The 24,519-nt window shown below is 44.0% G+C and overlaps 1 protein-coding gene across 2 annotated transcripts in view; it reads right to left on the bottom strand.

The window, feature by feature from the left end:
* CLSTN2 (calsyntenin 2) overlaps nucleotides 1–24,519 on the bottom strand; it is a gene marked incomplete at both ends in the record, with an annotated part of 541,803 nt that overhangs the window by 90,950 nt on the left and 426,334 nt on the right. For both annotated transcript variants that reach the window (XM_079795724.1, XM_079795725.1), the window contains one exon: nucleotides 21,114–21,263. In XM_079795724.1, coding sequence (XP_079651850.1) covers nucleotides 21,114–21,263 — 150 coding nt within the window. The remainder of the gene's footprint in view (nucleotides 1–21,113; nucleotides 21,264–24,519) is intronic.

The raw sequence follows: 24,519 nt of genomic DNA, 5'->3' as shown, positions 1-24,519 counted from the left end.
ATTGCAAAGCTTACCTTTTTAAAAAAATAAAAAATAAAAATAGAAGGACCATTATCTAGGTGATAAAGCCTCATTACTGAAACCGAACAACCCACTTGTCTTAAACTGTGGCTGCAAATGAGGTCACATTTACGCTAAATACCGACCTGCCTCAGCCAGGTTATCAGAAATGAGCTCTCTCAAGAAAAGGCTCCTAAATTAATTTTATGAGGCCAGCATTACCTTGATACCTAAACCAGATAAAAACATAAAAGAAAAAAAAATTATAGGCCAATATTCCTGAAGAACATAGAGGCAAAAATCCTTGACAAAATATTTGCAAACCAAATTCATACATTAAAAAAAATCATACATCATAATCAAGTCGGATTTATTCCTGGGATGCAAAGTTGGTTTAATATCCACAAATCAATTAACATGGTATACCACATAAACAACATGAAGGATAAAAATCATATGTCATATCAATAGGTATAGAAAAAACATTTGACAAAATCCAACATCCATTCACTATAAAAACTTTCAGTGAAGTGTGGATAGAGGAAATATACCTTCATATAATAAAGGTCAGATAAGACATACCCATAGCTAACATCATACTCAAAGGTGAAAAGCTGAAAACTTTCTCTTTAAGATCAGGAACAAAACAAGGATGTCCACTTTCACCACTTTTACTCAACATACTATTAAAAGTCCTAGCCACAGGAATCAGACCAATAAATAAATAAATAAAAGGCATCCAAATTGGAAAAGAAGAAGTAAAACTGTAACTATTTACAGATTACATGATACTATATAGAGAGAACCCTAAAGATACCACAAAAAATGATTTTAAGTAATAAATGAATTAAGTAAAGACGCAAAATACAAAATTAACATTCAGAAATCAGTTGCATTTTTATGTAACAATATTGAACTAATGAATAACAAAAAAGAAATTAAGAAAGTAATCCCATTTACACTGCATCAAAAAGAATAACATACTTAGAAATAAATTTTACCAAGGAGGTAAAAGACCTACACTTGGAAAACTATAAGATATTGAAGAAAAAAAGTGAAGACATAAATAAATGGAAGGCTTTCTGTTCTTATGGATAGGAAGAATTAGCATAATTGAATGTCCATCATTAATATTACCCAAAGCAATCTACAGATTCAATGCAATCCCTATCAAATAGCAATAGCATTTTTCAAAAAACTAGAACAAATAATCCTAAAATTTATATGGAACCACAAAGAATCCAGAATCACCAAAGCAATCTTAAGAAGACAAAGGTGAAGGTGTCGCACTAGCTAATATCAAACTATATTACAAAGCTATAATAATTAAAACAGCATGGTACTGCCATAAAAACTGACAGATCAATGAACAAAATAGAAAGCTCAGAAATAAATCCATGACTGTATGGTAAATTAATCAATGACAAAGGAGATAAGATTATACAATGGGGTAAATAAAAACAGTCTCTTCAGTAAATGGTGTTGGGAAAACTGGACAATACATGCAAGAAAATGAAACTAAACTACTTTCTTACACCATAAACAAAAATAAATTAAACTGGATTAAAGGTTTAAATGTAAGACCTAAAACCACAAAATTCCTAGGCAGTATTTGACATAGCTCTTAGCAATATTTTTGGGGATATGTCTCCCCAGGCAAGGGAAATCAAAGACAAAAATAAACAAATGGAACTACATCAAATTAAAAAGTTTTTGCACAGCAAAGGATACCATAAACACAAAAAAGACAACCAATTAATTGGGAGAAGGTATTTGTCAATGATATATCTGAAAGAGGGGTTAATATCCAAAATATATAAAGAACTCATACAACTCAACACCTAAACAACAAACAATCCGAAGAAAAACTGAGCATAATAGACATTTTCCAAAGAGGACATATAAATGGCCAATAGACATATAAAAAGATGCTCATTGTCATTAATCATCAGGGAAATGCAAATTAAAACCGCAATGAGATGTCACCTCACAACCATCGGAATGGCTATCATCAAAAAATCAACAAACAACAGTGTTGGAAAGGAAGTGGAGAAAAGGGAACCATCACACACTGTTGGTGGAATTGCAAATGATGCAGCCATTGTGGAAAACAGTATGGAGGTTCCTCAAAAAATTAAAAATAGAACTATCATATAACCCAGTATTTGGATAAATACTAGGTATTTATCCAAAACACTAATTTGAAAAGATATATGCCCTATGTTCATTGCATCTTTATTTACAATGTCAAGATATGAAAGCCACCTAAGTGTACATGGATAGATGAATGAATAAAGATGTGGTACACACATACAATGGCATATTACTCAGCCATAAAAATGAATGAAATCTTACCATTTGCAACAACATGGATAAACCTGGAGGTTATTAGGTTAAATGAAATAAGCCAGACAGAGGAAGACAAACACCATATGACAAATACCATATGGGAAATCTAAAACACAAATGAAGAAACAAACAAATTCACTGATACAAAAAACAAGTTGATGGTTGCCAGATGGGAGGGGGGTTGGGTGTTAAAGGTGAAAGGGATTAAGAAGTACAAATGCCAGTTATAAAAATAATCACGAAAATGTAAAGCAAAGCACAGGGAATATAGTCAATAAATTGTAATAACTATGTGTGGTGTTGGATGGGTACTAGACTTATAGAGGTGACCACTTTGTAAGTGATATAAGTGTCTAATCACTATGGTGTACACCTGAAACTAATATAACGTTGTATGTTAACTGGAATTGGAAAATAAATTAATAAAAAAAGAAAGAAGTGAGTCCTCTCTGAGTGCACTAGCTTCCAGAGGCCCCAGACAGGTCCCCTACGCTGACTGGCCTGCAGTGAGATTGGGCAGCTGCAGGCCCCATAGGTCTCCCTGAGCTTTCACCTCTGCTGGAGCCCACTTGCCCACGCCTGCTGCGCCCAGGGCAAAGCCTTGCTCTGTCTGGCCTGACCAGTGGACAGCAGTCTCCTGGCCAAGGACCCCGCATTGGGAGAAGATATTTGTCTGAAGGCACTCACTCGGGCCTCAGGGGCCGAGGCTGGCTGGGCTCCATGGAGAGGCAGGCAGAAGGGCCCTCCCCGCTAAGGCCCGCCTTGCCACCTTTGGGGAAGCCAGGTTGTTATGCCCACAGCCCTACAGAATCTCTCTGGAAAGTTCTGTCTACTTCATGCACGGTCTGCACTGGAAATCCCACCACATCAGTCATGAAAACAGACAAGGAGACAAACAAGTCCATTTACCTCTGATCCAGGGACGCACACCGATTCCTGGAAGGTGCAGCTCTCCCGGGGATATTCCTTCCTGCCCTTTCCTGTTATGGCCTCCTCCCCACCCCTCAGTGCACCCGGTGAAGTGCACTGACCCCCTCAGCTCTCAGCTTCAGTGCCACCCCCTCTGGGAAGGTTTTCTAAAGGGTCAGGCGCCCCTGCTCTCTGCTCTCGCAGCTCCTGGGTTGCCTGCCTGGTCACTGCCCTGACTTCCGGTCCTGGAATGAGTGGTTCACCTGCTTGCCCTCATCCGGGACTCCAGCTCCAGGGCCTCAGGGCCTTCCTTCCCACCTGGCACAGATTAACTGCTTAGGTAAGTTCCTTGAATTGAATGCAGCTTTGAGAGTCTCTCTGCTGCGCCGTGAGCATAGCTGTCCCTCCGAGTGGTTAGAGTGGGATCAATGTCCAAGCCCCTGTACTGGCATTTTAAGGCTCATAATACACTCAACCCTGAGAATCCGGGGCTCCCTGGCAGACCAGAGCTGCCTCATGGCTCTCCAGTCTGTCCTTCTATCCACCAGGAGCCATGTGAAGAGAGAAGGGTCTTGGAGATCCATGTGGGGAGAGGGCGGCAGTGTCCTGCCCACTTTAACTGAGGACAAGTGCTGCAAGGAGAGATGGGTGGCCTGCTGTGGGTCACATCCATCACTAGAACCCAAGTGTCTCGGGGTGTGCAGATGATGATATTGGTTTCTAAGCTGCCGCCACCCAGTAATGCAGAGAGCAGGGAGGAAAGCTCCATTTAACGGACTCTTCGCTGGGCCTCTTACACGTGTTATCAGTTTGCCTGAGCAAAGAGGTGGCAGGAGGGCCATTTCACCAATGAGACCACTGAGGCGGAGGCGTCAGACAGCCTGCTCAAAGGCACACAGCCAGCAAATGGCACTGAAAGGCTGGCCTGACTCCTAAACGGACTTTAGTATCTTCAGTTTCTTCTCCTTCAGTTCCCTCACTGGCAGCACTGAGCTTCTCCTTGCATGATGGAACCTGAGTTTGAACCCTGATCTTTCTGGCTTTAGAGCAAGCCCTCTGAAGCCTGCCCTTTGCTGACTCCCTGCAGGGAAAAGCTCAAGCTGGCTGCGAATATTTACAAGAACTGCCCGTGTAAGAGGTAGTAGGCTGACCACATGAGGCTCAGGGGCAGACCCAGGTCCACAGGGAGGTAGGGGAGAGAGTGGGGTTCTGAGTCAGGAGACCCGATACCAGCTGTGGTTCTACCTCTCACCATGTGGGTCCTTGAGCAAGCCCCACCCCTTCCTGGTCCCCAAAGAGGGAAGAAGCCCGAGAGATGCTCTTCTATCCGGAATGAAAGCCAGTCCCAGTTGTGGCTTGTGGGGTAGAGTGACACCCCCAACCACACCTCTCTCTCGAGGCTGCCCTGCCGTGCAATGACCCATTTTCTTCATAACACGAGGGAAGGTTCTAACTGAAGAATTTTCCTCAAAATAGCTTTCCTCCAATGGTCTCAAAAGATGGCCGGTGTGTGTCCTCCTTTGCCTTGAGATGCATTGCAGGTCAAAGGGCGGGAGCTCCGTGTGCAGACGGACAAGAGTGGGGTTGGTGCCGGTCCTGCATATTACCAGCTGTGTGGCAAAAGTCTTAACCTCAGTGTCCTCATCTGCAAAGTGGGAAAATGACCACTTTCAGGTGTGGTGAAGAGTAAATGAGAGCGTGCATACAACACCCTTAGACTGGGCTTGGCAAATAGTGAAAACTGTCAGTGGTGACTACGCTGTGCTTGAGTACCATTTGGGGTGAGCAGTCCACCCACGCAACCCCCTCAGGGTTGACATGATCTGATCCAAAAACTCCTGAGACCCATTCTCCAGGGCTCACACCGGAGCCACAGGGGCAGGGGGAAGCAGGCTGGAGCTTGGGCGCTTTTATCCAGCAGGCCTTGAAGCACATTAAGTCGCCGCCGAGTAGGTACATCAGCATCGTGCACAGAGCTGTTTGTTTCCCCTTAATGATCGGGGATGTTAGTGATGTCAGACAGGTCGTACTTCACAGAGGAGTGCCCCACGAGGCCTCAGCCAGGAACACGAGGCTCGCCTGGCAGATCTGAGCAAACCCAGAGCACCTGCCTGGGTCACTGCGGAGTTAGTGGAATTCAGGCCTCAGCGATGGCTCTTCCAATTATTTGCAGGAAAACGGCTCCATTGTGATTTTAAGCTTCAAAATCAAGGGAACTAAAAAGAGCTGCTGGCAGCCTTTCACCTTGTCCTCACCAGAAGCCTGCATTGTCCCGTTTTCTGCTGGAGAAGCTGGACCTGTCAGGAGGGACGTTCCCAAGGCTGCAGATGGGGCAGAGCTGAGCTGGGACTGAGACCCAGGTTCCAGGCCCTGGACTGTGCTCTTTCTACCTACCCCACTGTCTCCTTTGAGTCCCAGTCTTAAGCTCCAAAACCAAACCCACTTTGCAGATGAGAACACTGAGGTTCAGACTTTTGCCACATGGTCAAGCCACACAGCCATACCCAATTCTATGGATTTCAGTGTGTGTGTGTGTGTGTGTGTGTGTGTGTGTGTGTGTACAGTGATTTACATTTTGTAGAGCACTTCCATACCTAGAACATCATGTGGCCTTCTTAACAATCCTACAAAATAATACAGCCAAGGATTATGACCTTCTTTACAGCTGAGGTAACCTAGGTCAGCCAGGGAAGGGGTTTCAGCAAAGCCTGTGGATCATGATGGAGCTAAGAGCTGACTCCAGCCCTTACCCCCCACCCAGCTCCACCTTCACCACTTTGTATTAACTCCCACACCCCACACCCCATTGCCTTCTCCAGCGTTGGGTTCAGGGCTATGCTTGGGATAAGGGAGAGGGAAGGAGCCAGAGCAAGAACGGGGAGGGAATGAAAGGGGAGGGGAGAGGAAGGTAGGGAAGGGAGACACAGGAAAGGAGACAACATTGATGAGGAGGAGAGTCAAGAGAAAGGAAGTCTCCAGAATCTTTGGGTTTGAAGCCTAACACCCAAGTCTCAGGCTCATGTTTTGTTTCTCTGGCCCATAAGTTAACCAGAGGCAACTCTACTAGTAGGTTCAGGTAAATAGTATATGAGAGCAGGCAGTCTTCAAGCATGGGATTATTTCTAAATGAGTTATAATTTCAAGGGGATAGTGCACTAGGCCAGGCTATATAGGGGATGTGAGTTGGGGGCGGGGTGAGGAAGGAAAGAGAATGAATGTTAGGTGCTACTTTTTTCATTCAACTCTTGCTACCCTGTCAAAGTAAGTTTCATTGCCATTTTATAGATAAGGTGACCGAGAGGTTAAATACGTTGCCTACGGCACATAGGTTGTATCTTTTCTGAAGAGTTTTCTGAAATGCACTGTTGAAGCTGGTTACCTGCTCCTTTGGGAATTCCCAACCGCCTTGTTCGATCCTTCTTCCTCCTGATACCTTGATGCCCTCTGGGATAGACTGACATGAATTTGAATTCTATCTCTGCCATTTATCAGTGGTTAGCTTTTGGACAAGTCACTCAATCACTCTTAGCCTAAGTTTTCATCACCTGTAAAATGGGCTAAAATTGCCTTGAACTTTATACTCTTTTGCCTCTATCTACATGTGTCCATTTTATGTCCATTCATTCTTGGCTGTGCTAGGTACTCCAATAAACTACTTCTCACTAAGGTGTCAATGGACAATAATAGCTTCATGCAGTTGTCAGCAAACTTCTTCTGTAAAGGACTAGATAGTAAATATTTAGTCTTTGAGAACCAGCTGGTCTCTGTCAAAACTATTCAGCTCTATTGTGGCAATGCCAAAGCAGCCATAAGCTAATATGTAAATAAATGAGTATGGTCGTGTGCCAATAAAACTTTATTTATGGGCACTAACATTTGAATTTCATATAATATTCATGTGCCACAAAATATGATTCTTCTTTTGATTTTTTAAAACCACTTAAACTGTAAAAGGCATTTTTTTTTAGCTCACAGTCATACCAAAACAGGATCTGACTTGTGATTTTCCTTTGCAGACCCTTGGCTTACTAGCAGCTCCTGCTGGAGGCATTTGCATATTAGGTGGGGATCATCCTGTAGAACAAAATGTTGGGACCCTAATGGTGGGATCGTGGACACCCGGCAGGGCAGTGAAGGGGAGAACTGGGGGTTCTCTCCTCTGTCTTTCTGGCCAAGTCCCCACGCATCAGCCTGCAGAAGGGTAACATCGTCATGAAACCTGATGGACACAGCTGCACCTCTGCTCCCTGCTCGATCATTCCTCTCAGCAAAGCTGGGCCCCTTCCTGGGCTTATCACCCTATGATTCAAAATCAATGCTTTTCCTCTAGTAAAACCCCAGCCAGCTCTTCAGCGCACTTGATCAATAATTGGTCTGACTTCTGGAAAGGGCAGAGTGCAGCCGTCTGACCCCGAGGGCCTGGGATTTTTCTCCTTGGCAGGGAGGTGGGCAGGTGGACAGCTGTAGAGGGGACTGGGAAATACACTTGACAAGGCTTAGCAGGGGTCTACCTCAGACATGCCTGACTGCCGACCTGTCTCCTTGTCTACGGAGTCTCATGAAATTAGCCCGAAAAGCTAGCCTCCTTTGCTGAGCAGCACTTCGAATTGGTTTTGGAATAAATGCAGGACTTTAGAAGCGCTCCCATTAAAAGTGCACTCAGGAGCAATCATCCTTTTCAGCTGGTCTCCCTGCCGAATTTCTGCATCCCAGCAACCACCTGTGTGGTTGGCCACGGCATCCTTCTTCCCCAAGAGGCCCTCACCATGCTTAGGCATGAAAGCTCTGGGCTCCTCACTGCCCTTGGGGTAACACAGGAGGCCGCCCCTCCATGATCTGGTCCCCAGTGGCCTCTCCATCTTCCCTCCATACCTGAGCCATGTGACGGAATGCCGCCTTGCTGACATCTGCTCCCTCGTGTGGAACTCCCTTCCTCTTTGCACCGAAACTATCAGCTTCCAGATTTGGCCCAGGTGCATCCCCTGAGGGCCCTGCAAGGCGGAGAGGCTCTCCTTTGTGTGCCCACGGCTCCCTCCACAGCGCTGATGCCCTCAGCATTGCCGTCCTGTCCTCCTAAATTATGAGCCCTGGTAGGTCGCTGTGCCTCTATCCCGCCTTCAGCACACAGTGGGCCTCCAGTAAAGGGTTAATAAATTCACTACGGAAATATTTCCCATGTGTAATGTGTGTCAGCTTTTCAGTGACCTCCCAATGCAGATGACTAAGGGAAAATTAATCTCAACCAGAGCTTTCCTGCTGCTATCCTTTCAGCACAAAAGTGTTCGATGCCCTGTAGGGGGTAGGAAGCATTTCCTGTGTGGCCTTCTTACTCAAAGTGAAGGCGACGGACCAGCAACATCCAGACCTACCCCAGGCTGGCCAAGTCAGAGTCTGCATTACACCAGGTGCTCAGGCGCACGTTTAGGTTTGAGAAGCTCTCTTCTAAACGATACCCCGCCTCCTTCCTAAAGACGGCCTGATTCCTGGAATGGAACAAACACTGAGACCATCTGACACATGAGGAGAATTACTCACACCCAAAGAACAGGGAAGAAGTGGTTCAATTGTGTGACTGTATCTCCTTTTCTTTCTGCTTGAAATGAGACACCTTCCTGTGAAGGTGGCAAGAACAGGGTTTGGCCTGTGGGAGAGGCCATGGGAGCTGGTGGCATTGGGTGACCTGGTGCTGGGCCAGGTGTAATTATTGCTGTGGGATCATGCTCAGGGACAAGGCCGGCAGAAATGAGGCTCGGCAGGAGTTTGAGTCTGGAGAGCTGATACTTTTATTTATTTACTTTAAATATGTGTATTGATTGCAGAGAGGAAGGGAGATGGAGAGAGAGAAACATCAATGAAGAGAGAGAATAATTGATTGGCTGCCTCCTACATGCCCCACACTGGGGATCAAGCCCAAAACCCGGGCATGTGCCCTGACAAGGAATCCAACCATGACCTCCTGGGTCCCAGGTCAACGCTCAACCACTCAGTCATGCCCGCCGGGCTGGAGAGCTGATTCTTGATAGGGGAACCTTGAGACCAGTAGGACTGGATGTCCAGCCGGCAACATGCCTGGGAAGGAAGTGGTGACGGGCCACGAGCAAAGTCTGCGGTGGTTCTTTAAAGGGGAATTGTCTCTGCATAAAGGGACCTAAATACTGATTTTGGGATCTAAACTGGCAGGGACAGTAATAAACACAAAATCTGATTTGCAACAATAAAAGGGGACATATACTAAGTAAGTATCGTAAGGACAAAGTTTCTAGCTTAAAACATAGAAAGAGATGGGCCAAGGGACTGTAAAGAACAGTAAAGAAAGGCATAAAGGAGGTATGTATCTCATAACTAACATAACATAACATAACACTTAACATATAACACAACACAACATAACATAACACGTAACATAACACATAATATAACATAACACAACACAACACAACACAACATAACATAACATAACATAACATAACATAACATAACATAACATAACATAACCAGACAAACAAAACAACCCAAAACTAGCAACTGCATGACAAGCGATCCTCTGACACAATCTGTGGCCCCATCAGGAGGGTCAGCAGGGTCATCTCCATTGGGTCCCACCGCTGCTGTCGTTGCGCAGTCACTCTGAGGCACTGTGTCCTCCGTGATGCTCTGCGCTTCCTGAAGGCTGGTCCTCAGAGCACACAGGGGCCCAGGCCTGGGCATTTATCACCTCTTGGCAGAAGGGAAACAGACACCAAGAAGCCTGCAATCCCGGACGCCCGGCATAGAGCGTGTGGCCAGCTGCAGGCGCACCTCTTCCTGTTCCTACTATGATCTTTCATCTCCTTGAACGGGAGACAGGGATACCATGGTTCTCAAAGCTCAGGACAGAACAAAGCGATTCACTTCCCCCTCGGACTCACACGGGTCTAGGTGATGCTTTGGGGACTCTGGGCAACTGAGAATGGGGGTGACGCTCCCTTTGACAAAACTCCACCTCACCCTGCAGAGTTCACTGATTCAGAATCATAATCTCAGAATGCAGATTAGGCAAAACTCCTAGAAGACAAAGACAGCACATGTGTGACGTCCTGGGGTCATTTTCTGGGTGCAAAGCTTTTCTTCTCCCAATGAGCCCCACTCTGTCATTGGCGAGTGATGCTGATAAGTGAGCTTTTAGTTTATGCTTATGTGATGGATGGAAAGTTTAGCGAGGACCAGGGGCTGTGAGAAGCATGGTTCTGCCCTCCAGGAACCCAAACTGTTTCAGGGAAGGTAAGTCCAACCCATAAAAGGAGACGTTGAATGGAAAACCACAGCCTGAGCAGAGATGCTTTTGCCGAGGTATAAAAGGCAGCTGCAGCAGAGCCAGGGTCTGGGATGCCCATCTGTGCACCGTGGGGCAGGTGGAGGGGAGGCCAGCAGCATGCTGGGAAAGGCTGGGCTGGAAAATGGGGCCACTGGCCTGGGCTTGACTGGCGTCTTATCAAGCCCCGTGAAGGCTCTAGTTATGGACAGGACCCCTTGCTCCTCCGAGGCAGCTGGCGGCAGAAGCGGTGCTGACTGGGAATTCTCGAGGAGACAAGAGGCTCCGGAACATGATGGACTGCTTTCAGGGGCTGCAGTCCCCTCCTGCCTGCAGGGAAATGACTTGGAACAGGTACAAGAATCTGAGCTGCCAAACTGTGTTTGCTTGGTGACTCTGGTTGCCTGTGAGATGTCTGCTCAGGGAGGAACCTCTGTTCCGGACAATTATGCCTGGCACGTGCCCGCAGACCTGTCACTCACAGGTGGGCTGAGGAGTTTGGGGACTTTTTAATACTTTCTTATTTTAAGAAAGATGATTTTAAATAAAATAATGTTGCATGCAATAAACATTAATATCTCAAGAAAAACAATTTTAAATATAATGTTACATGCAATAAATACCAATTATTCAAGAAAAATATCTTAAATATAATATTACATGCAATAAACATTAATATTTCAAGGAAAAAAGGATTTTAAGTATAATAATATTACCAAAACTGTACTAACATAGTATGATGTCACAAAAGTTGTAGGAAATATTAAAGATCTGCAAATAACAGGATTACTTCTGCTATATTCTAAATTTTCCCCCCCTCTGGCTCTACTTGTGTTCATCAGTTTACGTTGTTCATTATATTCCACAAATAAGTAAGATCATATGATATTTATATTTCTCCGACTGGCTTATTTCGCTTAGCATGATGCCCTCCAGGCTCACCCATGTTGTTGCAAATAAATGGTAAGAGTTCCTTCTTTTTTACAGCAACATAGTGTTCCATTGTGTAGATGTATCACAGTTTTTTTCATCTGATGATGGGCACTTAGGCTGTTTCCAAATCTTAGCTATTGTAAATTGTGCTGCTATGAACATAGGGGTCCATATATCCTTTCTGATTGATGTTTCTGATTTCTTGGGGTATATTCCTAGAAGTGGGATTATTGGGGCAAATGGGAGTTCTATTTTTAATTTTTTGAGGAAACTCCATACTGTTCTCCACAGTGGCTGCACCAGTCTGCATTCCCACCAGCAGTGCGAGAGGGTTCCCTTTTCTCCACATCCTCACCAGCACCTGTCATCTGTTGATTTGTTGATAATAATCATTCTGACAGGTGTGAGATGGTAGCGCATTGTCATTTTGATTTGCATCTCTCGGATGATTAGTGACTTTGAACATGTTTTCATATATCTCTTGGCCTTCTTTATGTCCTCTTTTGAAAAGTGTCTATTTAGGTACTTTGCCAATATTTTTTATTGGATTGTTTATCTTCCTTTTGTTATGTTGTATGAGTTCCCTGTAAATTTTGGAGATTAAACCCTTATCGAAGATAACATTGGCAAATATGTTCTCCCTTGCAGTGGGCTTTCTTGTTGTTTTGTTGATGGTTTCTTTTGCTGTGCAGAAGCTTTTTATTTTGATGTAGTCCCATTTGTTTATTTTTTCTTTAGTTTCCATTGTCCTGGGAGCTGTATCGGTAAAGATTTGCTACAACATATGTCTGATATTTTGCTGCCTATGGCTTCTTCTAAGAGTTTTATGGTTTCCCGTCTTATGTTTAAGTCCTTTATCCATTTTGCGTTTATTTTTGTGTATGGTGTAAGTTGGTGATCTAGTTCCTTCCCTCCCTCCCTCCCTCCCTCCCTCCCTCCCTCCCTCCCTCCCTCCCTCCCTCCCTTCCTTCCTTCCTTCATCTATCTGTCCAATTTTCCCAACAACATTTATTGAAGAGACTATCTTGACTCCAATGTAAGCTCTTGCCTCCTTTGTCAAATATTAATTGAGCATAATGGCTTGGGTAAATTTCTGGGTTCTCTGTTCTGTTCCATTGTTCTATATGTCTGTTCTTGTGCCAATACCAGGCAGTTTTGAGAACAGTGGCTTTGTAATATAGCTTGATATCTGGTACTCTGTTTTTCTTTCTCAGGATTGCTGCAGCTTTCAGGGTCTTTTTTTATTCCAGATGAATTTTTGGAGAGTTTGTTCTAGGTCTGTGAAATATTCCGTTGGTATCTTAATGGGGATTGCATTGAATCTATAGATTGCTTTGGGTAGTATGGACATTTTAATGATGTTGACTCTACCAATCCATAAACAGGTATATTCTTGCATTTGTTTATGTCTTCCTCTATCTCTTTTTTCAACGTCCTGTAGTTTTCTGAGTATAGGTCTTTTGCCTCCTTAGTTAAGTTTATTACTAGGTATCTTAATTGTTTTGGTGCAGTGGTAAATGAAATTGTTTTTTTTAGTTTCTCTTTCTTTGTGTATAAAAAAGCCATAGATTTCTGGGTGTTTGTTTTGTATCCTGCTACATTGCCGAATTCATTTATTAAGTCTAGTAGTTTTTTGATGGAGTCTTTGGGGTTTTCTATGTACAATATCAAGTCATCTGCGAATAAGGACAGTTTTACTTCTTCTTTTCCAATTTGGATGCCTTTTATTTCTTCTTCTTGTCTGATCGCAATGGCTAGTACTTCCAGTACTATGTCGAACAGGAGTGGTGAGAGTGGGCATCCCTGTCTTGTTCCTGTTTTTAGGGAAAATGGCTTTAGTTTTGCCCAATGAGTATGATGTTGGCTGTAGGTTTGTCATATATGGCCTTTATCATGTTGAGATATGCTCCCTCTATTCCAACTTTGTTGAGAGTTTTTATCAAAAATGGGTGTTGGATTATGTTGAATGTCTTTTCTGCATCTATTGATATGATCATGTGATTTTTGTCTTTCAATTTGTTTATGTGATATATCACGTTTATTGATTTGCGAATATTGTACCAGCCTTGCATCCCTGGAATAAATCCCACTTGATTATGGTGTATGATCTTTTTAATATATTGCTGGATGCAATTTGCTAATATTTTGTTGAGAATTTTAGCATCTATGTTCATCAGGGATATTGGCCTGTAATTCTCTTTCTTTGTAGTGTCTTTATCTGGTTTTAGAATTAGAATAATGCTGGACTCATAAAACGAGTATGAAAGTGTTCCTTCTTCTTGATTTTCTGAAATAGTTTGAGGAGTATAGGTGTTAGTTCTTCTTTGAATGTTTGGAAAAACTCCCCTGTTAGGCTGTCTGGACCTGGGCTTTTCTTTTGTGGGAGTTTTTTTTTTTTTTCTGCCTCTATTTCATTGGTTGTTATTGGCCTAGTCAGGTTTTTTTTATTCTTCCTGATTCAGTTTCAGGAGGTTGTATTTTTTAGGAATTTGTCTATTTCATCCACATTGTCCAGTTTGTTGGTATATAGTTGTTCATAGTATTTTCTTATAATCCTTTGTATTTCTGTGGTATCTGTGGTTACTTCTCCACTCTCATGTCTGATTTTATTTATTTGGATCCTCTCGCTTTTTTTCTTGATGAGTCTGGCTAATGGTTTATCAATTTTGTTTATCCTTTCAAAGAACCAGCTCTTGGTTTCATTGATTTTTTTGTATTTTATTTTTTAGTCTTTATTTCATTTATTTCTGCTCTAATTTTTATTGTTTCCTTCCTTCTACTTACTCTGGGCATTTCTTGTTCTCTTTCTAGTTCTTTTGTTGTAGGGTTAAGTAGTTTATTGCTGATTTTTCTTCATAGCCTGTAGTGCTATGAACTTCCCTCTCAGGATTGCTTTTGCTGTGTCCCAGAGATTTTGGGTTGTTGTGTGTTCATTTTCATTTATTTCCAGGAAGTTTTTGATTTCTTTCTTGATCTCCTTGGTAACCCATTCATTGTTTAATAACATGCTATTTAGCCTCCATGTGTTTGAATGTTTTTGGGTGTTTTTACTGTAGTTGATTTTAATTTCATTCCACTGTGATCTAAGAAGATGCTTGATATGATTTCAATATTCTTGAACTTGTAGAGACTTGTTTTGTGTCCTAACATGTGGTCTTTCTGCCTCTTCTGGCACACCTGCTATCTTTGTGAATGATCCATGTGCACTTGAGAACAATGTATATTCTGCTGCGTTGGGGTAAAATGTTCTATAAATGTCTATTAACCTTTTGCACTCGGATGTCGAGTGTGACTTGACACAGTTAGCATCGGTAGCAGCTCTTTTTATACTCTTTGAATGTATCAATAATTTGAAATATAAAAAAATCCAAATAAATAAGTTTGTATGAAAAGAAACTCCAGTTTTTTATTCTACTGCCGTGCTTTGTAAAATCTGGGGTATTTAAAAAATTAAATCCCGAGTAGAATAAAGGAATTGAGAAAAAAGCAAGCGAGTGCAAAGGGTTAAATCCATTTGATCCAGTGTGTCCTTTAGAGTCTCTGTGTCCTCGTTAGGTTTTGTCTGGAAGATCTGTCAAGTGAAGTCAGAGGGGTATTAAACTCCCCTACTATGACTGTATTGTTGTCAACCTCTCCTTTAAAGTCCTTTAGAAGTTTTTTATATATATTTAGGTGCACCTATATTAAGTGCATATATGTTTACCAGGGTTATATCCTTTTGTTGGATTGATCCCTTTAGTATTATGTAGTGACCTTTGTTGTCTCTTGTGATGGCCTTCATTTTAAAGTCTATTTTGTCAGATATGAGTATTGCTATTCCAGCTTTTTTTTTTTTCTTTTCCATTTGCATGGAAAATTTTTTTCTATCCCTTCACTTTCATCCTGTGTGTGTCTTTTGTTTTGAGGTAGGTCCTTGTAGACAACATATAGTTGGGTCATGTTTTTGTATCCATTCAGCTACCCTATGCTTTTTGACTGGGGCAATTAATCCATTTACATTTAGGGTTATTATTGAGGGGTACTTACTTATAGCTATTTTAATTTTGTATGGCTAGGTTTCTCTCTCTGTTTCTTTTTCTCAGCAATCCCTTACAGCAATTCCATTAGCATTTCTTCTACTGCTGGCTTGGTGGTGATAAACTCCATTAGCCTTTTTTTTTGTTTGAGAAGCTCTTTATTTGACTGTCTATTTTGAATGATAGCTTTGCTGGATATAGTAATCTTGGTCTCAGATCCTTGCTTTCCTTATCTTGAGTACTTCATGCCATTCCCTCTGGTCTATAGAGTTTTTGATGAGAAATCAAGTTTCAGCCTTATGGGAACTCCTTTGTAGGTAATAGTTTTCTTTTCTCTTGCTGCCTTTAAGATTTCTCTTTGTCTTTATTTTTTGGGATTTTAATTATGATGTGTCTGGGCATGGGTTTACTTGGGTTCTTCTTGTTTGGGGTTCTCTGTGCCTCCTGAACTTGTGTGACTTTTTCCTTTACCAGGTTAGGGAAGTTTTCTACCATTATTTCTTCAAACACCTCTCTATTCCTTTCTCCCTTTCTGCCTCTTCTGGCACACCTACCATTCTAATATTGTTACATTTCACATTGTCCCACAGCTCCCTCAAGCTGTCCTCCTGTTTGTTTTTTTTCTTTTTAGTTCTTTGATTGAGTGATATTTTCAACTCTGTCTTCTAATTCACTGATTCGATCCTCAGCTTCCCCTAATCTGCTGTGTATTCCTTCCAATGTGTTCTTTATTTGTGTTATGTCATTCTTTATCTCAGACTGTTCTTTTTTCATAGTTACTACAGTAGGTCCTCGGGTTACATCAGAGATCCATTCTTACGGCGCCATAAGTCGGAACTCACCTACATAAGCACCTACGTCACTCACATGGAGCATACACAGCAGTAATGAAGTGAAACAGTAAAAAAATTTTTTTTAAAAGAAAGATAACAATTCCTGACCTTTACTTGTGGTAAATACAGTAAATAATAATAAAAAAAACATAAAGCACATAGGTACATATGTTGAAATGACGGAATTTTTTTTTTATATAAATAAATGGGAGATGGTGACGTAACCATGAAACGACGTACGTCGAGTCCGATGTAACCTGAGGACTGCCTGTATATCTTTTTCATACTGTTGAGCATTTTTATCATCATTACTCTGAACTATGTTTCAGATAAATTTCTTATCTCTGCCTCATTTATCTCTTCTTCTGGAGAATTCTCTAGTTCTTTCATTTGGGGGTTGTTTACTTGTCTCCTCATTTTGGTCGTCTGTGACTATGTTTTAGGTAGATCCTCTACACCTCTCAATCTCTAGTTCAGGACAGTGTTAAAGGCTGTTTCTGACTAATTGGATCAGGCAGAGACTCAAAGCCTCCAGAGGCCACCTCTGTCTAGAGCAGTGGTTCTCAACCTTTCTAATGCCGTGACCCTTTAATACAGTTCCTCATGTTGTGGTGACCCCCAACCATAAAATTATTTTTGTTGCTACTCATAACTGTAATTTTGCTACTGTTATGAATCGTAATGTAAATATCTGTGTTTTCCGATGGTCTTAGGCTCTACAGCAGCGGTTCTCAACCTGTGGGTCGTGACCCACAGGTTGAGAACCACTAGCAGGGATTTCGCCTTGAATTGCCCCAGGCAATCATTCTCAGGTGTAAGGAGAGTTTTTTCAACAGGGTGGGGCAGTTGCTTCTGCCCGGAGGCTAATTGTTAGTTTTAATTTCTTAAATGGCCTTAGGGAAAGGTGTTTTCCAGTAGGGTGTGTCAACTCTCTTCCCCCAGGAAAGGCAAATGTCTATGTGGGAAAGATGTCCTCCACTACATGAGGGAATAACTCAGCCCAGGAAACTTGGGGTGTCTACCTCCTGAGCTCTATCTCCCGAGTCCCTAGTCCTGGGTTCTGCTCTCACAGCTCCAGTCCACTTCACCCTCCCTCTGCCAGAGCACAAGGTGGGTGGCTCCACAGGGAATTTCTGTGCATTGGCCTTTCAAGAGGGTATCCGAACTTTCAGCTGCCACTCCCTGGCAGACAGCACCCGAATGCTTTTCACAGCTAGATGTTATGTGGGTTCCCTCCTCAGATTTGGTGCTCTCTGCTGGGGAGCCAAGCTTGGGGATTAGATCCCAGAGTTCTCAGTGGCATGCCCCCCACAGCTGAGATATTTCTCCAGGACTTCAGTTGCCGTCTGTGGGGCGCTGGGCCAGCCCTTTCGCACCTCTGCCCCTCCTACCAGTCTCTATGCAGTCTCCACCTCCGGTCCTCAGGTATCAGGGTTCTCTCCTGTGAGTTTTCCATTGATTCAAGTTTGGGAACTTTGCAGGTCCTCGCTCTGGCATTCATAATCTTGACCAACCACCCCACCCTACCCCTAATCACTCCAATCTGGCTTCCCACTTCTCCCCAGTCCCAACCCAAGCCAGACTGGCTTCCTTATACTATTCACTGGTGCCCTGAATGGCCTCCCCTCTCTGTGCTCTTCTCCTATTCTATACTGTGCAGGTTTCACCCACACCAGCTTCAAGAAGAGCCAATTCTTTCCCCCAGGACCTGGCTACCTCTCACAGTGAGGAGAAGCCTGCCTCGTCTGCAGTTAGCAAAGAAAACCAGTAAACCATGGCTCCCTCAGCTTGCCCTATAAAGCTGGGAGAGGCCGGACAAGAAACACATCTGGGACAAGTGGTGGTTTGCTTGTCCCTGGAGAAAGATGTATTTTCAGCTACAAGTCTGCAGCCCTGGCTGAGGGTAGAAGAGAGAAAAGGCCCCAAGATGGGTTGGTCAGAGATGAGGTTGCCCAAGTGGAAGAATAAAGTGGGCCGTATGCTGGAAAGAAAGTTTTCCTATAGATCTGGAGGCTTGAACAGGCATGGCAGGAAGGCACTTTGACTCCACATACCTAAGAACTTGGAGGCCCTATGATCTGAAAGCCTGCTGGACAATGGCTGGGAGAGGGATCCACAGCTGTGTACAGGGGTAAGCTGGAGGGAGGAGGGGCGCGATGCAGAATCCAATGTCAGCTTCTGCCACCAAAGGCTGACTGACTAAGGCAGGGAAGCCACCTAAAGTGGTTGATTCTGATGTTACACATACTTGAGTCACTTTGCCTGACATGGTGAACTGATACATGGAGTTGCTGCTTCCCTCTTTTCTCTCTTCCACAGAAAGCTACATCTACATCTACACATACATCTACATCTACATCTACATCTACATCTACATCTACATCTACATCTACACATACACATACACACACACATACATATACATATAAATACACATATACAGTTAATATTCAACCGAGGATGTTTTTCCATTCATTTTTACAGAGACTGGAAGGGAGGGGTAGAGATAGAGAGAAACATCAATGTGAGAGAGACACATTGATTGGTTGCCTCCCACCCATGCCCCGGGGCTAGGGATTGAGTCTGCAACTGAGGTACATGCCCTTGACCAGAATCGAACCTGGGACCCTTTAGTCCGTGGGCTGATGCTCTAACTACTGAGCACCCGGCTAGTGCAGAAAGTTATGTTTTCTCACCATTTGTCCATTCAACACTTGCCAATCACCTGAGTTGTGCCTGGCCCTGTGCTGGGCCCTGGAGACACAATGATGAATGGGCACAGTCTTTACTTCAGGAGATCACTGTCTAGAGCAGCAAAGAGCACTGTACACCATTGGGGAGGTGCCCCTCAGCCTTCGCACACAGAACTGAACGTTATTAAAATGTTTTTCTTTGCATACATTTAACACTGAAACAAGCACCAACTCTGTTAGAAAATTACATTTAAATACAGTTACAGAAATGTAATCCCAAGTCACAGGTGTCTCATTTATCAAAGACAAAAGCCATTGGGACCATTCTCCAGACGAGGCTTGGCTTTGGTTTTCCTGCTTAAAGTCCCCCTGTGAGCTTCTTTCATGCTTAGAAAGATTTTATCTTCTTTCCAGGCTTTCTCTTCAAAAGCCAGACCTTCACTGGGGCCAGTCCTTATAAGTTAAAATAAAACAAGGGGAGTTCTTTACTCAGCTAGCTCATCCATTCGTTTATTCTTCAATGACTATTTCTTGAGCACCTAACATCGGGACCAGACATGTGCTAAGTCCGAGGAATTCACTGGTGAACAAGAGAGACAGAATCTTGCCCTCAGGGTCCTCGGCGAATTATCCCCAACCAGAGCTCGGGCTTCCTGAGGTTGGGAACACAGCTTGTCACGCTAGCTTGCCCCTCTTTCTCTGTTTCTTGCTTTATCCTAAACAGACCGACACAAAGATGTCTCTACTTTGTTCTTCATGTCTCATACGTCTTACTGAGCTCATCGCCTCTTTGTTCAAAGGCAAATGACCCTAACTCTGTCCAGAGGTGGGTTTATTGCTCCTCCCAGCTTCCCAGTTGAAAGATTAAGGGGAGGCAGGTTGTGCAGCAGAGAGCACTTTGAGAGCTGCCTTCTGAGGGGAGTGGCCCCAGGTGTCCTTGTTTGCACCCCGAGGTCTAGCTAATCTGGCCCTGATGAATTGGATTAGGAATAAATGCCTGACCACCATTCAGAGTCTGGCCAGTGACCTAGATGGCGGCCTGGCATCAGTCTGCCCCATAGGGATGTGAGTGACCAACACAGCGAATTGCACCCTCTATGAGGGAATTTAAGAATGAAAAATACACCCACTTATCCCCCCCCCCACCTTCCCCCCCTACACACACACACACAGAGAGAGAGAGAGAGAGAGAATATAACAGGGGCCTGAAGCTTAAAGACACACCTAGGGAATGCAATAAACAGCAGCCACAGAGTGGAGGACTCCACAAAGCACTGTGAGTCATGGATAGGCAGTAGCCTCCCATAGTATCAACACATGAAGCAGAAACAGGAGCAGTCAAGCAGCCAAAATAGTGGCCCAGAGGTAACTGCTCTGCCACCGGAACTATCATGTCACCGCCAGAGCCGTCCTTATTCCATGCACCATCCATCCAATTCTCCGTAAGACCATCTATGCAGCTGGCCTTGCCTCCTGGTTTCCTCTTAGCTCCGTGACAAACCTCTGCCATCGGAGGGTAACCCAGACCTTTGTTCTGTCCCTGCACCCTAAAAGATCTAAGTGAGCACAAAGTGGATCCTCCATCCGAGGCGTTGTTTCGCCATTCCCAGAGCCAACGTTTTAGAAACCCCTTAGCCTAGAGGCTGGATGTGGCTCTCCAGACTCTGCCTGGACGCCCTCGGTGCAAGCCCACCCTGCCTGGGGTGTTGAGTAATGAGGCAACATTTGAAACGCACCAGCCCGACTCAGCACTCTGCGATAAAGTGAACAGGCTCGCTGGCCATCTGCTGAGCACCGTGGGTAATTACTATTGATCCAAAGATGCCAGGAGATCTGAGAAAGAGCACCCTGGACCAACTGAGCATGTGACCTTAGACAAGTTCCCTCGGGCATTCTCACCTGTGAAATGGAGATACTACAACCCTAGGAGCAGTGAGAATAAACCAGCTACTCTATCTCCTGCAGCAGCGTGACTGCACTTTAAACATCCCTCTAGCCACGAGCAGTGCCGATGTGAGGATAGGTCTAGCAGCGTCCATGCACCAGGTCAAGCTGCCTTTCCTCCGAGGACTGACAAAAGCGGGCCCACCTTGCCAGCCAGGCTTGCACACTGGCTTCACGTCCACCTGCACCAGGGTGTCCTGAGCAGCAGGCTTCTGGCCACAGTCGTAGGCGGTCACCAGGATCTCGTACTGGTGCTGCTTGTCATAGCTCAGCTTCTCGGTGTTCCTGATGTTGCCTGAGGACACAGAGACAGTCAAGGTTGTTTCAGATCAAGCTGAGCACGCTGCAGTTCTCCCACATTCCTTCCCCACTCCTCCAACCTCCACCAGAATGGAACGAGCCCCTTCCCTATCCCTTTGTAGGGTCAAGGGTTACAGGAGGCCATGGCTTCCACACGCGGCCTGCTCGTTCCTCGTTCCTCGGTGGTAGATTCCAGGATCAGTTGACTGGAGCCACCCCAGCTGTGGGGCTGGGCTGCTTTGAATTCCAAGCACGCATTTGGGACCCCACTGGTTTGTGTTTGTAAGTAATGGGTTGCTGGAAAACTCTCTCTTAAAGAGCCCCATGCGGCTGCAGCCCTGATGTCAGGCCCAGAGCTCATCTGCCATGAGATCTCTGGGAAAAAAAAAGATGGAATTCAGAAATGTCCTGACACATATTTTTTAACATCTGGGCTCATTGCCAGGAATGTTCACTGCCTCTTCTCACATTATTTTGCTACCAAATAGGAAGTAAAATCAATAAGAAAACGTGTGACCTCTCTTGCAAAGCTGCACAGAATAACCGATTCCTTGCCCTGGTGGCAAAGACATTTTTCTTCTCCAAGAAAGACCAAACCGTTTTTATGAGCTATTTGTGTGTTTTTTTTCCCTGTGGGTGTGATATTATGATTCAGGAATAAATATTTGATAAATAACAAGCAAAACTTTAATTGACAATTTTTGCTAAAATGCCATTTTGGTTCCAAGAAACTAATGAGAGGCCCAATGCGCATTGAATAATTTTTAGTTTTTGATTCCAAGAGATGCAAGTCTTCCTTTGTTGAGAGTAATTTCATTCTTGCATTTTTTTTCTGATGGTGGAGCTGACAGCAAATTAGAACTCAAATGTTATCATCATCCTTTACCAGAAGTGAAATTAAGAAAGTGGAAATTAAAAGCAAAACAAACAAGCAACTAAAGAAGTGTGAAATGGCTGACGCACGCAAATTTTTAGATTTCATCCAAACTAAGGGAAAACTACCTAATGAGCTTTCTTCCATTCCAACTGATTATTGTTCATGTGAATTGAGATAACAGGGACCAAGGCAAGAAAGCCTGGAAAATTAGAAAAGTCACATAATGTTGTAACGATCGGACAAGTTGATCCACCCATCACCCAGTCTTAACCAGTACTCAGTAGCAGGCCAGGAGCAGGTGCAACAAATGTGAGTGCCTGTGAGGAGGAGGAGGGAGTGGAGGCGAGCGGTGGTGAGGAGGGATGAAGTCGCCCATGACATTGGACGAAGCATTCGAATCATTTGTTCTGCTATCTTCTCTGGATTGTTTCTAAAAATGCAGCTGCAGCCACGGATTTGAAGTAAAATTTACTTTGACAAAGCCAGTCAAAAATCTCTGAATAAAAATGGATTTGAGGTATTTTTGGCCTTGTGGCTGGTATTCAGAATCCCTTTCATTTTCCCCCAAATATTTGTTTCAGTCTCAGCCTGGGGCCCGCACAGGCCTGGGACGGCTCAGAATCGGGTTGGTAATACTCCCTCGGGGTTCCCTTAACAAACTCATTTGTGGTTACAGTCATCACAGGGGAGGGATTCTGCAGGTGCAGGCACCGTGATATAACCACGAGAAGGAGGTTTCAGCGACATCGGATTGAATTTTCAACAAAAAGTTTTAACTCTCTCTTTCTTTACAGTGAAATGGCTCTCTAAAGATACGTCTCTGAGAAGAGGAAGGCTTAGGGTTTACAATCCGTGTGACATTAAGCAGACCAAGCACTATTGATTTGTGCTAGAAAAATAAACACACGGGCCGGCAATCCTTGCCTCAATTTGTCGCAGCTCCTCTCCCGTAACTGTCTTAATGAAACTGTCTGAAAAACTAATTTACTTTCTCCGCCACCACCACCATCATGTGTGTGAGCATAAGATTCAGAGCACAGATGTGCAGCAGTGGGTCACCATGAGAGGCAATGTTTGGACCCGCCATCCTGTGGGGAGGGCAACATCTGGATAAGACACCCATTTAACACATTTCGATAGCTCAGAAGAAGCCATCCATTTTGCTTCTGTTACAATTCCATTTTCCCCTCACATTTGAGTGATTTCTCCAATAGTGTCTTCTCAGTTCGCTGAGTCCACAGTTAACCCAGGTGAATGGCTGCCCCGGGGCCTAGTCCCCTGTCCACACGAGCCTGGGCAGCTAACTCTCAAAGAACAGTCAGCCCCTCCCTTGCGTGTTGGTGAAGGCGATTTTTTAAAACTCAGGTGGGGAGGAGGTGCAATGAGGCAAGCACAGTGACCTGCACACGCCCTCCCCTGGAACTGAACTTGGAAAGCTCTACGGGCCAGTCACTTTGCAATTATTCATACCTTTGGGGCATGCAATTCCACATCTAAAAATTGGTTCCAGAAAAAGTTCAGATGTTTATTGTGAAAAATTGTAAATACAGGCGAAAATATGTCCATCGCAGCATTATTTATTACCTCGCCGAAAGAGAAGAGAAACGGCATGTCTGGTTGCAGGGAAGAAGCTAAGGATAAGAGTCTGCGTGAGATGGAGTGTTGTTCAGCACTGAAAGTGGTCATTATGAAGCACTTTTAAGGATGGAAAAAAATCCATGTAATAGAATGTTAAGCAAAAAATGGGAGGATAAAAGCAAGAAATGTGGGGCCATACTTTTGTTTAAAAAGTCAGAAAACTACTGGTAAAGTATCAATAGTGGTTACCTTTTTAAAAAATGTTTAATAGTGGTTCTCTTTGGTGGGATTATATGTGATTTATTTTCTTCTTTGCACTTTTCTATGCTTTCCAAAATTCCCACAAGGGCATGTGTTATCTTCTATTCAGGTGGAAAAGAAGTGTTTTCATTTACTGTAAGAATAAACAGACTCCAGGACGCACTTCACTCAGAGGCATGCGCCCCATTACTCTGTGGGTAGCCAGCTGGCAGAGAACTCGGCTGAGATGGTGGTAAAGAAAGAATTGTACCATCTTCCGCACCGCCCATGGGCACCCCTGAGAATCAGACAAGTCTGTCCAGTGGTGAGTGGGTGTCAATGAGTCCCCGCTGTACCCTCTGTGGTCAGTCTCAAACGTGGTTGAGAGATTGGCTGTGGCAACACTCTAGTGAATGCCTCCTTTGCTGTTTATCCACCCCATTACATGGGCAGGATACTTAATTCCCATTTTACTGATGAGGATCTGAGCAAGGTTAAGTAACTGGTCAAGGATCACACACACACACACACACACACACACACACACACACACGCA

The sequence above is a fragment of the Cnephaeus nilssonii genome (assembly GCF_951640355.1).
Source record: "Cnephaeus nilssonii genome assembly, chromosome: 17".
Classification (NCBI taxonomy): Eukaryota; Metazoa; Chordata; class Mammalia; order Chiroptera; family Vespertilionidae; genus Cnephaeus; species Cnephaeus nilssonii.
Note: the sequence above shows the minus strand (reverse complement) of the source record. Positions and strands in the feature narration are given on the sequence as shown.